The 15,829-nt window shown below is 43.2% G+C and overlaps 1 protein-coding gene across 3 annotated transcripts in view; it reads right to left on the bottom strand.

Moving 5' to 3' along the window:
* Positions 1–15,829, bottom strand: part of LOC119646583 (ras-like protein) — a 199,604-nt gene that overhangs the window by 28,259 nt on the left and 155,516 nt on the right. For all 3 annotated transcript variants that reach the window (XM_038047077.1, XM_038047076.1, XM_038047075.1), the window contains one exon: positions 84–220. In XM_038047077.1, coding sequence (XP_037903005.1) covers positions 84–220 — 137 coding nt within the window. The remainder of the gene's footprint in view (positions 1–83; positions 221–15,829) is intronic.

The raw sequence follows: 15,829 nt of genomic DNA on the forward strand, positions 1-15,829 counted from the left end.
AACAAATATACAAAGGGAATATTTTGTTAGGAAATTCTCAAGGATTTAGGGCTTTAAAGTGGGAAGAGCAAGGAAGCACTTACGTTCGGTTGCCCGGCAGCATCCAGGATTTCGAAGGGCACAAGTTCGTTGTCGATGACGGTGTTGAAAGTGTAGACTTTTTCTAGATTCGGGTCGTATTCACCAATAAAACGTCGCGTAATAAATCGGACCACCATCGCTGGAACCAATAAAGGGAAGAAATTTAATTTTGTTGTTAGATACAAACTATAGATACATATGATTTTATTTCAAGAGATAAGGGCTCTTTACCCTGTCAGTAGGAACAGACGTATGTACTTCAACCATCAGAACTAATAAATATCGACTCTGACGAATTAACCTAAAAAATCGAATCATTGGCCATTTTCATGTTAATATCTGCAAATCCATATCCGCAAATATGTATAATATTTATGCCTAAAAGTCATTCATATGTTAAACGAAGGGATCAGGAGTTCCACATGCCATGGCCGTTGGGCCTTTGACTTTCCCTCTTTTGAAGTCACACTCAAATAACCTCTAGTTGCTTTGCTGGGTGGTACATAGGAATAGGATGTATCCTTGGAAATTAAAACTAATCCTATTACATCATATTTGAGTTTACGGACATCTGGATTCGCAAAGAATGAATAGATATTAACAATGAAAGGTAAAAAGTTATGATGTCGTTGCTTTATGGGTTCAACGTACTTCTTGATACCTTCAAAAGGATCTTTAAGCTTTACCTTCATATGTATGTACATATAACTAAATTCATGTGCTACTGAGGAAGCCAAGTTTATCCGAGGAAGACCACTTTGGGTACGTTTCTATTTAGGGATAAATTATGTGAAGATGAGAAATTATTTGATGGAATATTTTGCAAAGCAAGTTGATAGATACATTACTAGGAAGGTGAAGAGAGAGAGCTTACTGCAAAAATTTACACAAAATTGATAATAAGCGATAACGTAAATATGAGGATCATGAAATAAGTCCTTATGTTATAATCAAAATAATAAATCGAAATGGGGCACGTTAGGCGCAACAGACGTGGTGGGCTGTGGGTTCCGTGGGAACTTTACGTTCCACACGTTCGCTCCACACAGGTGACTGTTGACAATAAACAAATAATGAAGGAATATCTCGGCCAAAATCTGAATCTTGATGTCGGCAAAAATAATGTATTTAAGGATGATTTGACGTCGGATACCAGTCGACTCAACTGTGAATGAGTACCTGAGTCAAATCATCATCATCATCATCAACGGCGCAACAACCGGTATCCGGTCTAGGCCTGCCTTAATAAGGAACTCCAAACATCCCGGTTTTGCGCCGAGGTCCACCAATTCGATATCCCTAAAAGCTGTCTGGCGTCCTGACCTACGCCATCGATCCATCTTAAGCAGGGTCTGCCTCGTCTTCTTTTTCTACCATAGGTATTGCCCTTATAGACTTTCCGGGTGGGATCATCCTCATCCATACGGATTAAGTGACCCGCCCACCGTAACCTATTGAGCCGGATTTAGTCCACAACTGGAGGGTTATGGTATCGCTCATAGGTTTCGTCATTGTGTAGGCTACGGAATCGTCCATCCTCATGAGGGTGCCAAAAATTCTTCGGAGGATTCTTCTCTCGAAGACGGCCAAGAGTTCGTAATTTTTCTTGCTAAGAACCCAAGTTTCCAAGGAATACATGGGGACTGGCAAGATCATAGTCTTGTACAGTAAGAGCTTTGACCCTATGGTCAAACAGTCTTTTTAAGCTGAAATAGGCTCTGTTGGCTGACAACAACCGTGCGCGGATTTAATCATCGTAGCTGTTATCAGTTGCGATTTTCAACCCGAGATAGGAGAAATTGTCAACGGTCTCAAAGTTGTATTCTCCTATCCTTATTCTTCTTCGCGTTTGACCAGTGCGGTTTGATGTTGTTGGTTGGCTCGTCTTCAGTGCTGACGTTGCCACCATATATTTTGTCTGGCCTTCATTGATGTGCAGCCTAAGATCTCGCGCCGATTACCACCTGCTCGCTCTGGATGAAGACAGTTTGTACATCTCGGGTGGTTCTTCCCATGATGTCGATATTGTCAGCATAGGCCAGTAGTTGGGTGGACTTGAAGAGGATTCTGCCTCTTGCATTTACCTCAGCATTACGGATCACTTTCTCGAGGGCCAGGTTAAAGAGGACGCATGATAGCGCATCCCCTTGTCGTGGACCGTTGTTGATGTCGGATGGTCTTGAGAGTGATCCTGCTGCTTTTATCTGGCCTCGCACATTGGTCAGGGTCAGCCTAGTCAGTCTTATTAATTTCGTCGGGATACCGAATTCTCTCATGGCCGTGTACAGTTTAACCCTGGCTATGCTATCATAGGCCGCTTTAAAGTCAATGAGGAGATGGTGCAACTGTTGTCCATATTCCAACAGTTTTTCCATCGCTTGCCGCACAGAGAAAATCTGATCTGTTGCTGATTTGCCTGGAGTGAAGCCTCTTTGGTATGGGCCAATGATGTTCTGAGCGTATGGGGCTATCCGGCCTAGCAAGATAATGGAGAATATCTTATAGATGGTACTCAGCAACGTGATACCTCTATAATTGCTGCACTGTGTGATATCTCCCTTTTTATGTATGAGACAGATAATGCCTCGTTGCCAATCGTCAGGCATTGATTCGTTGTCCCATACCTTGAGCACAAGTTGATGAACCACTTGGTGTAACTGGTCGCCTCCATATTTAACCAATTCGGCTGTAATTCCATCGGCTCCTGGCGACTTATGATTTTTTAGCCGATGAATTGCACGGACAGTTTCTCCTAAACTTGGTGGTGGCATTATTTGTCCGTCGTCTTCAGTTGGCGGGACCTCCAACTCGCCGATATTCTCGTTGTTCAGTAGCTCATCAAAGTACTCAACTCATCGCTCTAATATGCCCATTCTGTCGGAAATCAGATTTCCCTTTTTGTCTCGGCAGGATGAGCATCGAGGTGTATAAGGCTTCATCCTGCTGACTTGTTGGTAAAACTTGCGCGCCTATTGCGGTTGCTCCCTGTACTTTTCTAGTTCGCACACTTGTTGGTTCTCCCAGGCTTCCTTTTTCCGTCTGTGGAGTCGCTTCTCCGCTCGACGGAGTTCGTGATAAGTCCCTGCGCGTGCCCGCGTTCTTTGAGAATGCAACATTACTCGGTTTGCGGCATTCTTCCGTTCCGTTGCTAGCTTACATTCATCGTCAAACCAGCCGTTCCGACTCCTTTTGCGGCTGGGGTCAAGTATGTTTGTGGCCGTATCCATGATAACGTTCTTCAGGTGATTGTGAAGATCATTTGTTGATGCTTCATCTCCAGGTCCTCTGTTGACTGCGGTTATTGCAGCATCCATTTCCCTCTTAAAGGTGTCGCGGAGGGTTGTGTTGTGGATGGCTTCAGTGTTCACTCTCACCTGATTGTCAGAGGGGATTCTAGGTGGTATTGTCATTCGAGCTCGGAGCACCATGCCAACGAGATAGTGATCCGAGACTATATTGGCCCCCCTATATGTTCTGACATTCATCAAGGCTGAGAGGTGGCGGCGTTCGATCAACACGTGGTCAATTTGGTTGAAAGTGTCCCTGTCTGGAGAGGCCCACGTATGTTTGTGGACCGCTTTCCGTGCAAACCAGGTACTTCCAACAACCACTTTGTGTGACCCTGCTAATTGAATAATCCGCAGTCCGTTATCATTTGTTTTTTCGTGTAAGCTATGGGAGCCAACGTATCGCCTGAATACGGGCTCCTTCCCTACTTGGCTGATAAAATCCCCAAGTATGATTTTGATATCATATCTGGGACAGGCTTCGGGGGTTCGTTCTACTGCCTCGTAGAAGGTATCCTTCGCCGACTCTGCAGTCTCCTCTGTAGGGGCGTGAACGTTTATGAGGCTTATATTTCTAAACTTGCCTCGCAAGCGCAGAGTGCATAGCCGTTCGCTTATGCTTTCAAAGCCGATAACGGCAGGTTTCATTTTTTGGCTGACTAAGAAACCTACTCCGAGCACATGGTTTACTGGATGACCGCTATAATATATGGTGTAGTGGCTCTTCTCCAGGAAACCGGTCCCTGTCCATCGCATCTCTTGCAACGCTGTTACATCAGCCCTATATTGGGACAGGGTATCGGCTAGCTGCTCATCAGCTTCATCTCTGTAAAGGGAGCGCACATTCCATGAGAAAATGCGCAAATCGTTGATCCGTTGTCGTTGCCGGGTCCGTCGTTTTAAAGTCCGTCCTATCCGAGGCTCCTGTTGTGGTTTCGTAACAAGCTGTTTTCCGTATAGGGTTGTCAGCCCTGCCCAACCCCCAACCTGGAGGACCAGTTGGTACAATTTTTCCCGTTTTTAGGCGCGATGAGTCAAATCATAATATAATAATAATCTCGGGCGTGCGCAATGCTGACCACATTGCCCCCTATTGGGTACTGTAATCCCGTAGTGTACCGTTACGGTCTTGGATGAAGTGCTGTAACACACTTTAAGGCATTGATCCAATTGGATTGTTGCGCCAACGATTATACTTTATGTTTGTCGATCTGCCTCTTGCTTTTTATTTTAGTCGTTGCCATCACTTTGCTTCCTCCTTGCTGGGCGTTTCTTGGATAACAGTGGTGAAGTCTCCATAGTATAAGCTTAATTTTAATTATAAATTAATTAAATTTTGCTTTTCTAGCTTATGAATAAAAGCTATTCCATTTGAAAGATGCAATTTTGATTTTATTTCTCCTCTTATCAAGATGTTTATAACAAAGGTTATTTACCTTAGATAGGAATCGAATTGGCTGGGATCAGTCCCGGGCTATAGAAGCTATAATCAAGCTATAATCTCTCTGTGCTTAAAGGCATTCACATACCAAAGAAATAATCCCCCCTATGGTTTCCCAGAGGGGCCTTAGAAGCCTTTCCGGCTTCCGGGTGCACAGACGGTACGAAAACATCATGCGCTTAGTTGTCGCGGGATGAGTTGAAGGAAGCAGTGGATCAAACCCAGCAAACACCAGCCAGAGAGTAGTCACTCTTAAGCAGTACCAGGACTTTTTCTAAGCATGACCCTTAGCAGCGGAGGTATGTACTACGTACGCTCCCACGACGATCAAGAAAAGAACGGAAAGTTACGAGGCGACTGCAACGGTAGGTACTCTCTCTGGTTCAGGAGAGTGCCTACCGAGAGTGCTTCTTGCCAGTAGCGAGAAGCCCTGGCGGCAGGCGGAAATCGATTTGAAGCATTGAAGGAGTAGCAGAGGGCCAAGGAATCGGAGTACCGGCGTCGAAAAAAGGAAGGAACTGGAAGACTCTTCTTTCATTTCTTCTCCCACAGTTCAACTGCTACTATTTATGAAAATGTTGATGTTGAGTAATCCTCACTATAGCTAGACATCGATATTTGGTTTGGCCCAGGCAAGGAAAACCAAATATTTTAAGTTTTTTTGTTTCTATTTTCTGGAAGGTTCTCAAAATAAGCATTTGGTTTGGTGATGATAACATCGTCATTATCCTTGAACGACTCTTTAAGTTTGAAAATAAAAAAAGTCACTAGAAGTCAAATTGATACGTTTGATTATTGACGCTACACAGCTGTGACCTTATGCATTGTTTTAATGTCAGAGGATTATTTCTCCTTTCAAATAAGAGGCTTTATTTTTTAGATAACTGCTGCAATAGTGACGCATATTATTGTCCAATTATTGTTTTACTGTTTTCCAAGTAATCGAAAATTAAATCTTCTCGCTTGGAATCCGAGAAGGAAGGGACGACCTTTCTTTCGTTTCTTTTTAGGTTTTATGATAGCTCTCCCTTCTTGGCCACCTTCGGTCACTTAGGATGGCCGTTTCATCATAAAAATCACATTTTTGTCATTACAAAATGCCGCGATAAAACTAGCTGTCCTTTGACATAAATAGGTGCTTTGTTCTGTTCTTCTTTCTACGGTTCATTTTTAAGGCAGCTTTCAATTTTTTAGACGCCAGGGTCGACCCGGCCTCTTCTAGCCAGATATTTACCGCTTTCACTGCCTTGGTCGAGTAGATCTCCACATTCTCAGGGTGTTTTGCAGGCAGGTTTTGGGTAAAGCCGACAATCGTGGTTTTCTTTGGGATGGGAAGATCAATCACTCCATTATATATGAGATTCCGCATCAGGGAACCTAGTATCGAGGCCTGTGATACCCCTCCTGTGACGATGTATTCTTTTTAACCCTCATCTATCTCGTACCAGAGAGTTCAGGAAGTTGATTCCGTTTCTGACATCCAGCGCGGACACACCACAGCAGCTACTAGAACTCAGCATGTCTTCCGCCAGTTTCACCGCCGTGCTTATTGCAATCATCGTAGAGCGGGCATGGTGAAATAGATCCTGGCGTTTCGACGGGCCGTTGCCATTTTGAACGATGGGTCTTCCCCATTATTCGATATCCAACCGGCAACCGGGTTGGATTCGATATCCAACCTTTTACTTTTGCAAATAGCCTCTTTTAAGTCGCCTCGCAATTACCTGGGCGTCTATTCTCGTTGTCGCTACCTGGCTTTCCCCTAAGCCTCTGGTAAAGCCTCTTCCCTGGAAATATTCGAGAGAGAGTTACGATTTCGCTGTTCCACCAGGTTGGGTTACTTACTGAGAGGCAGTCACTTTCTGGGTATATGAGAATCGCATTCTTCCGTTACCCATATTTTGTTTTGAGTAATTTTTTCTCTGGCCGTACCATATAGGGATATGTCGGGCTGAAGCTGGTCAATTTACCCGGCATTCTGCGAAGGCTCTTTTTCGACTTCGTTCTCCATTCATATTACCTCGTAGTCACTATGAATATAGCTCTCATTGACTTGCCAAGCAACCTTTTTTGGTAAAGTAGCACTCACGTATGCATAACCCACTGTAGAACCCAAACCTCTTCCCCTGAAACGGTATGAGTTCCCGACATCTGCCCGTAGCATGTCTAGTTTCGCGGATCTTTCGAATAAAACACGTTTTGTCACATTTGTTGTCCGGTTGCCTCGCTCAAAACGTGCCATACGTGAAAGTGCCTTGATTTTCAGCCGATGCCCTCTCGCACCCAGAACCGGAGCACTCATATTCGGGAAGTGGAGTGCTAGCTGGAGGATAACAGCTACATGTATATATTCCTTCCACTTTGGCTCGGGCGAATCCATCCCCTAATACTCCTTTATTATTTTCCGGAAGCCAATGCCCCGCTCGAACTGTTTCGTTCTTTACCCAAATTCTACCAGCATAATTTCGATATGGCTCATTAATTAAGGTGACTTTCTCGAGAACCTTTCCTCACCATGTTCACCGCTGAATTTTCTAGTTGAATAGTTCGAATCTTCTCCTTCATAGTGATCTTATGTATATTCTTGCGGACTAATCTCCATCCTGTTAGCCTTTTGCCGGTTTTCTGTCCTAAGGACTTTCCGATTTGTTTCAAGAATTTGTCTGCGATTAAACCCTTGGATTTCTTGATCTGCAAAATAAGCTCTCTTTTCTAGGACTGTCTAATGCGGCTAACATTATCTTCCAAATTGGTGTATTCGGGGACAGCCTTTTCTTTGTGTGTAGCACGAAATTGCAGCAGTTGTAATATAGGTAGCTTCTGGGAAAGTAGTAAGACGAAACACTGTCCAAATGGGGAAGCGGACAGCAAATAACAGCTCTGGGCGTCAGAAAGAAGGCCGCGACACCTGTCTCCCATACAGGAAGACTGAATACAGGAGAAGGAAATCAAGTGTCTAGTGGGCATGGAATGGCTTTTGTGGTTAATGTATTGGTATGCCGATGGTGCGGAGATGATTTTCTTGTATGTTTCCCTATCCCACGTGACAAGCCATAAACACAGAGCGCTCTGAATTCTCGAAGCGAATAAAGGTCAGCGGAAGCTTGTCGAGCCCTGCTAAGCAAACAATATAAAGAAGTATCTCTTCTGGACAGTGGCACCGATAATAGTTGGACATTGTTTCGCCCAACAAGGTAATTAAAAAAAGGAATCAATTGAAGAAAAAACTACTTTACAACTTCAGATCGGCGTCCAACACCAGGTACGGGCTTCGGGAGAGGATGTCCGTCAAGAGGTGTAAGATGATACTCCCGGGGGAGTTATCATCAGACGAAGAAGAAAACACAAACCCATCGAAACAAAAGGGCATCAGCGCGAGCCTCCTCGAAAGATTCGAGAAATTAAAGCTTGAAAGGACGGCCATGGCTAAGCAATTGGATTGCCAACAGGGAATTATTGAATTGAAACAGCGCTTGGCATTTCTCGAAAGGAGAATGCCGGTAATAATAACGAAGCAGCAGCTGAAGTAGCTCGGAATACTCTTCCTAGAGCTGCAGCCCCTCAAGTTCCACAAGGCAACAAACTGGCCTTCAAAAGCTTGATCGAAACGCTTCTTCCGGCTCAAACTAACGAATAGCCACAATTCGCTGCTGTCCAACTTATAATGAGTCTATGCAATTTAAATTGTCACATTTAACTTCGCGTCCTTGATCTCATACGCCTAACGTGCCACCGCACAAGAGTTGGCAGATTCTCTGAAAGCGGACTTCTACTGTCTTTCAGAGACAGGATTAAAAAGGAGGCACAGTGCCAATTTTACTGAATATAATATTATCCGGAACGACATCAATTGCGGTAGCCATATGTTAGTCAGCAAATTAATATCTGCAGTCCACATCAAATGCAACTCACCACCCTGGGCCAAGACGTACCTAATTTTTGGCGGCAACTTCAACTCTAAGCACACTTCCTGGGGCGATTTGGCAAAAAACGAAATAAGGTTACTCTCGAAAAATGGATCCCCAACCAACTCTTTTGAAACCAGCTTGAAATTATTCTCCCCAAGTGAATTCTTAACTTGAGTTCGGGAGTCATCAAGCTGGATTTTTTCAGCTCAAACATGAGGTCACCCCTCTGGGTCCTTCGAATCTTGCTGACATTTCGGCCTAGATCTTTTAGGTCGGGGTCAGCTTTGACCTTTTTTAGTATCTCTGCGTAAGACAGACTTACATTGCTGGGGCGAATTCGCACTTTTGCCTTTTTCTTCGCCGTTTTCACTTTCCTTGAATTTTGCCGATTCGATTCCCGAAGCTTGCACTTGGGGGAGCTGCTTTCTCTCTTCATTGCATTTAGTTCCGTTTTTTTGGAATTATTTGTATGGTCTTTTTCCTCTTAAACCCCTGCTGATTTCCCAGAGGATTCACATCTTTTTCCCGCACTCTCTTGTTTGGTGGCAGATTGATTGCAATACGATTAGGTATCACGTGGGTCGCCTGTGATACCGTTGGGGCAGCAGATTTCGACTTGCCCTTGAAATTTCGTTCCATCTGCTGCGATTTGTTGTAGAGCATTCTAATAGCTCTCACCATATTTTTTATGGCTTGGTGTACGCAGTGCTTGTCCTTGATAAATTCAGACAGCTCAACTATTTTTGCACCCAGCTTTATAAAGGGTAATTCCACATCAGGGCTTTGTTCTCCATGAGTACTAAGCGGATTACTACCTTTAAATAGTCCTCCACATTTGGTATTCATTCACCTTCACTTTGTTTTATCTTTTTTGATGTTTGGCATTGGTGGAGACTCAAAGTTGACGAACTTCTTCTGAATGGGTTCTTTTCCTGGACCTGGAGTGCCTCCTGCTGTTGCTCCTTTTGTCGTCCAGTGATCTGCTTTCAATTTATACTTCTTCGATTTTGTTACTGGTGTTCTATTTGGCTTGAACACCTCCTCTTCCAAATCTAAAACACTTGTAGTATTAGATGCCACAGTGGTCAAGTTGTCCACCACCGAGGCACTGCGGTTGAGGTATATCGACGACCGGGAGGCCTTTTGATCACTCCCAAAAGCCGCCGGTACTGGGATTCCGAGCCCCTGCACCGTAAGTATCCTCCTTCTCATGTCTTCCATTGTGGTTTTATGTTCTGAGTTTTTTTCCCATTGCCATTTTCGTTCGAGCACCAGAGATGAGCAAACAGTAGCCCATGCACTGTCAGAAAGGAAAAGTGCATGAGCACATAAATAGGTGTGCCTCAATCGCACCTGATGGGAGATCGGGCCATTCCTCACAGGTCTGTCTGTCTGTCGGTCAAGCCCGATTTATTCGCATCTGGACCGATTGCCACGAAAAGGTGATATTTCGGGGCTAATGAAGGGAACAATATTTTTATTATTTCAAATAAGTAATCGCTGGAAACACCGCACAGTTACACGCAGATTGTGATAGGAAGTTCTACACCCAGATAGATATATCATAGTTACTTCACTTAAATAGATGCAATTCTAGCTATAATATTAGGGGTAAGATACAAAAGTAGTGCAACGATATTACGTATTTATATCGAGGGTGGGCAAATTTTAAATATTTAAATTTGTTCAGCCTTTTAGGGCAGAAACCAACTTCAAAAGAGTCCATTTATTCTCTATCGATACTGTTCATTAAAGCAAACAATTTGAATAACTCATTTGCTTTATAATCATAATAAAGATACATAATTTCCCCCATAAGCAGCCACTGTGAGGAAAACGTTCCAAAACTTTACCACATGGAATCCTAATAGCTACATTTAATTGGTCTAACTTCGCGTCGACCTTGAAGTACATACTTGCTAGGGACTTTGGGAAGAAGATTAATTCTAAAGTTTCCTTACAAAGTTTCGGGGAATTCCCGGATTAAATTCAAACCCAGATTTACGATATACATACACCGTACTTATCAAAAGCTTCTCTAGCTTGAATTTCGTATGCAAACACTTATTATATTTATGGAAACTAAAGCCTGCATCACTTTCAGATAAAAGATTTAATTGTGTTTTAAGTGTTTATATGGATGTAAAGTTTAATTTATGGATGAATTTTGTTGAATTAGGGTTAATTTCTTGGAGATATATTTAGAAATCTAACTGAATATCTCATGGTAATGTAAATTTTCCGGCCAGTGGACAGCTTATGGACATACCAATAAGGATTAATGTTGCGGTATCTACTTGCAAACTCAGTTCAGTCTGAGAATTTCCAGGCACCTTGTGGTGGAGCAAACAATTTAATCATTTTGGCTCTGAATAATTGATTACTTGCGTCTAACAGTTCCTGGAAATCTTTTGCTTGATAACTCTTATAAATTCTTATAAAACTTCTTTCCATTCTGTTCGATATCAACAAATCAATATTACGTTCACACCCCAACAAGCGTCTAAACTTCTAACTGAAACTTCATTATAAATAGACCAAGTCAATATTTATTATAAAAATATTTCGAAGTTGCCGTCGAAACTCTGGCCGTCATCATTTATTCATAAGAATTCATTCTTCCGAATACATCTTAGATTCCCCATTTGTCTGGTTGGTATGGTATCCTTACAAGATGTGATCCTTTCGTTTCCGGCTTAGAAGGTGGTAGAAAAATCGCATCTGAGAAGGGTTAGATACTGAAACAGATTTGCGAGGGATTAATCCGGTATTATTAAAAAAGGGGGATTTCATTAAATTCCATTTCGAAATGATAAGGTAATTAGAGGGTTTTTTAAGTAGGCGTTAAGCTTCTTGGTATGAATAATTCATAAAGTTTAGGAAGCAGAGCAAGTGGGTTGTAAAAACGATAAGCGTCATTACTATATTAATTTAAAGTTCATTTCTGGGGGTTCCGCAACAGTAATTATATTTCGTCACTTTGATTATTCCACAAACTTTTGGAAAATTGAATACTTACGGAAGCATGGCGAATTCAAGCAGCTGGATCTAATTATTATTAATTTGGTGACGAGTTGGTGGAATGTTTGGATTTGTTAGAATGGGAATTTCGATAAATGTCAATCTTACTCAAAGGATGGCCTATTTTTGCATTTCGATTATTTAGCCTGGATTTAGGATTCCATGGCAACGATATACGCATAAATCCGCATTAAACAAAGAAGTTTTCTCTAAAGAAAATTACCACTATTACCATACCCACACTACACTGTTTCAGCTGTGGAGGGCATGCATTGGAATTGATATATAGAGGCTGCACACTTGGATTATACCTCCCAAAAGCACACCTAAGTATGACGACAAACAAAGATTTCATCTCGGTTAAATAGAATTGTGTTCGCGGATGTCACTTCATCTCATACTGTCACTTAGTTTCTCTAGCACGAACGCCTATTTCCTGCATCATCATCATCATCATTAACGGCGCAACAACCGGTATCCTGTCTAGGCCTGCCTTAATAAGGAACTCCACACATCCCGGCTTTGCGCCGAGGTCCACCAATTCGATATCCCTAAAAGCTGTCTGGTGTCCTGACCCACGCCATCGCTCCATCTTAGGCAGGGTCTTCTTCGTCTTCTTTTTCTACCCTAGATACTGCCTTTATAGACTTTCCGGGCTGGATCATCCTCATCCATTCGGATTAAGTGACACCCACCGCAATCTATTGAGCCGGATTTTATCCACAACTTGACGGTCATGCTATCGCTCATAGAATTGGTCGTTATGTAGGCTATGGAATCGTCCATTCTCGTGTAGGGGCCAAAAATTCTTCGGAGGATTCTTCTCTCGAACGCGGCCAAGAGTTCGCCATTTTTCTTGCTAAGAACCCAAGTTTCCGAGGAATACATGAGGACTGGCAAGATCATTGTCTTGTACAGTAAGAACTTTGACCCTATGGTCAGACGTTTCGAGCGGAACAGTTTTTTAAGGCGAAATAGGCTCTGTTGGCTGCCAACAACTGTGCGCGGATTTCATCATCGTAGCTGCTGTCGGTTGCGATTTTCGAATTATCAACGGTCTTAAAGTTGTAGTCTCTTATCTTTATTCTTTCTGTTTGACCAGTGCGGTTTGATGTTGTTGGTTGGTTGGTTTTTGGTGCTGACGTTGCCACCATATACTTCGTCTTGCCTTCATTGATGTGCAGCCCAAGATCTCGCGCCAATTGCCGCCTGCTCGATCTGGATGAAGGCAGTTTGTACGTCTCCGATGGTTCTTCCCATGATGTCGATATCGTCAACATAGGCCAGTAGTTGGGTGGACTTGAAGAGGATCGTACCTCTTGCATTTACTTCAGCATCATGGATCACTTTCTCGAGGGCCAGGTGAAAGAGGACGCATGGTAGTGCATTCGCTTGTCATAGACCGTTGTTGATGTTGAATGGTCTTGAGAGTGATCCTGCTGCTTTTATTTGGCCTCGCACATTGGTCAGGGTCAGCTTAGTCAGTGTTATCAATTTCGTCGGGAATTCTCTCACGGCCGTGTACAGTTTTACCCTGGCTATGCTATCTGTAGGGTGCGGGATATAATTTGCGGTTACTTACTCTCGGTTACTACTCTCGGAGTTGACATCGCGACTCCAACATCGGAGGTAAATATGACCTCCGATGTGTCTTTCGTCAATATTGACAGCTTCACTAAAAGTTCGCCGATGGCTAATAACGAAGTACCATTCAAAAGCAGTATGAATATAGTAAGATCACCACCAAGAACCACTAGAGAATCAAACCAAAGAAATAGCTCCACTTCCAGCATAGCAAATGTCACAGAAGAACTAACAGGAGAAACCGACAGCAGAAAAAAGGAAATAACCCTGCCAAAGTGCGACAACATAACTATCACTAGCGCGAACTCAACCAAAATGAATGAGTTCATTAGGCTGGTTCTACTAATTATAGAGTTGATCGATTACATCAGCCCAAGGAACAATGTACACCACGCCATTAAAAAATCCGGTGCGGGCCATACGGACTTCTTATAACGATGCCCGTGAGGAACTCGGTAACGGTTGCCTATCACTGTCTAAGGAGACGATGGCAGATTGAGCAACAAAAGAGCAACACAAACATCTCCAGCGATGCTGCTCTACAGAAACGATCTGGTCGAAGCCCAGCTTCGAAAAATTGTTTCACAGCCTAGACACGAAACAGAAAAGCATGTCAAGGAACCTGTTGACGTCTCAACGATACACAAACAGGTACAAAAGAAGAAAAGGGAGGAGCACCCGGCAAAATACCGGATAATGCTGGAGTAAAAGGAGCCAATAGCCAAAGGAACCCGAGCCCAAGTTGGACTTTGATTAAATCAAGCAAGGGGCGGTTTGAATCAAGGAAAATGATTACAAAACGAAACCGTCAAGAAGCGCTGGTAATAACAGCAAAAGAAGGTATGTCCTATGCTGATATTTTACGAAGTTAACCCTTCTTAAAATATCAGCATGGCTGATCCTACGCTGAGGGAACTTAGCGTTAGTTTAACACGAATTAGGTGAACGCAAACTGCTGTTTGCTGTTTCAACTATCGAAGGAAGAGAAGGATCACGTTGTCCTACAAAGGAATACAGAAGCTCCCTTGGCGAGCAAGCGACCGTCCGCGTAAAGATCTTGATGAGGTCACTACAAAGGAGGAAATTTGTGCAGCGCTCAAACACCAATTGAAAATGGAGGACGTGCAGGAAACAGACATCAAGAGCCTAAGGACAGCGTACGGTGGAACGCAGACGGCGACCCTAACTATGTCAATGACCTTAGCTACAAAAGCATTGTCTGCGGGTAAAATCCGCATCGGTTTGGTCGTGTGCAGGCTACGCAAGTGAAGCACTGCACTAGCACCCCTGATAGATCTAAATTGTGTCGAAGATGTGGAGAGAAAAATCATTGGCGAAGGACTGCACTAAAAGCCCTCGCTGCCTTCTAGCATGGGACTAGGAGGAGAATCGCCGGTGGACACACAGGCTTATCCCAGGCATAAGTATGTTGACTATGCGGAACCACGGTGAAATGAGTTACGATCTGAGTCAGTTCTTAACCGGACACGGTGGATACAGGAATTACCTCTATGGGTTCGATCTAGATGAATCGCCCATAGAAGGGAAGTTACTGCAATTAACGCCACGCAAAGCTGTAGCAGCTCGTTTAGAGCTAAGAACTCAACAGCTCCGCAAAGCAATACCAGAACAGTGGTCCCGTGGGGAGAGTGTGGAGAAAACATGGGAGGTTTTAGTCGGTAAGAGTCCGGCGTACGTGGCCAAGATTCTAGATACGTATCCATGATGAATTTCTCCCAGCAAAAAAAAGGAAGACAGGCAGACAGACATAGTTCTACACAATAGTTTAAAAATGGCTGTGGTGAAAATTTTAAAATTGAGGAATGAAGTTGGGATATTAAAACGGTCGGATAACCGAAATTGGGTCAGAGTACCTTTCAATACAGGTAGCTTCCTAACGTTGTGACCATGATAAGTAATCCAAACGTAAAGTTGGTCTCTGATTCGACTGGCGTCGCTAGTGGGAAAGCTTTCTTGTTGCGCAAACCACGTAAATTGTAAGCAAGGTGTCCAGTAAAATTGATGCGCATTAGACTATCATCAAAAGCGCCTTTATCTCTCCGACAGTTAAAGAGGCCGGCCATGTTCCAAAAGGACGCTACAAGACCTGAACCAATGCGAAGATGTAGAAGCGAATCGATGAGCGTAAGGAATTGAATGCTTTCATAATCGGTACAATCAATTACCATGGCAAACAAAGTGCCAGAAGAGTAAGTAAGTAAGTAAGTAAGTAAGAGTAAGTGTAAGTTGAGACAAGAAGAGCTCGGTAGGCTTTCGATAGTTTTGTGAGGCGTGTTAATTAGAAGTTTTTCATCCAGGTTTCATCTCCTCCCTACCAAAACATGCAGAAGCGAATTGTTTCTTCAAACAGAAGCCAAACTATTTTTAGCAATAACTCTCAAAACAACAAAATACTCAACCGGAATAAAGCTGACTGCTTTGACGGGCTCCCTGCGGAATTTGCAGTCCTTGCACAATTCTTTCACTCATTCCCAAATCCCAGGAAT

Source organism: Hermetia illucens, chromosome 1, assembly GCF_905115235.1.
Source record: "Hermetia illucens chromosome 1, iHerIll2.2.curated.20191125, whole genome shotgun sequence".
In the NCBI taxonomy this organism is placed as follows: domain Eukaryota; kingdom Metazoa; phylum Arthropoda; class Insecta; order Diptera; family Stratiomyidae; genus Hermetia; species Hermetia illucens.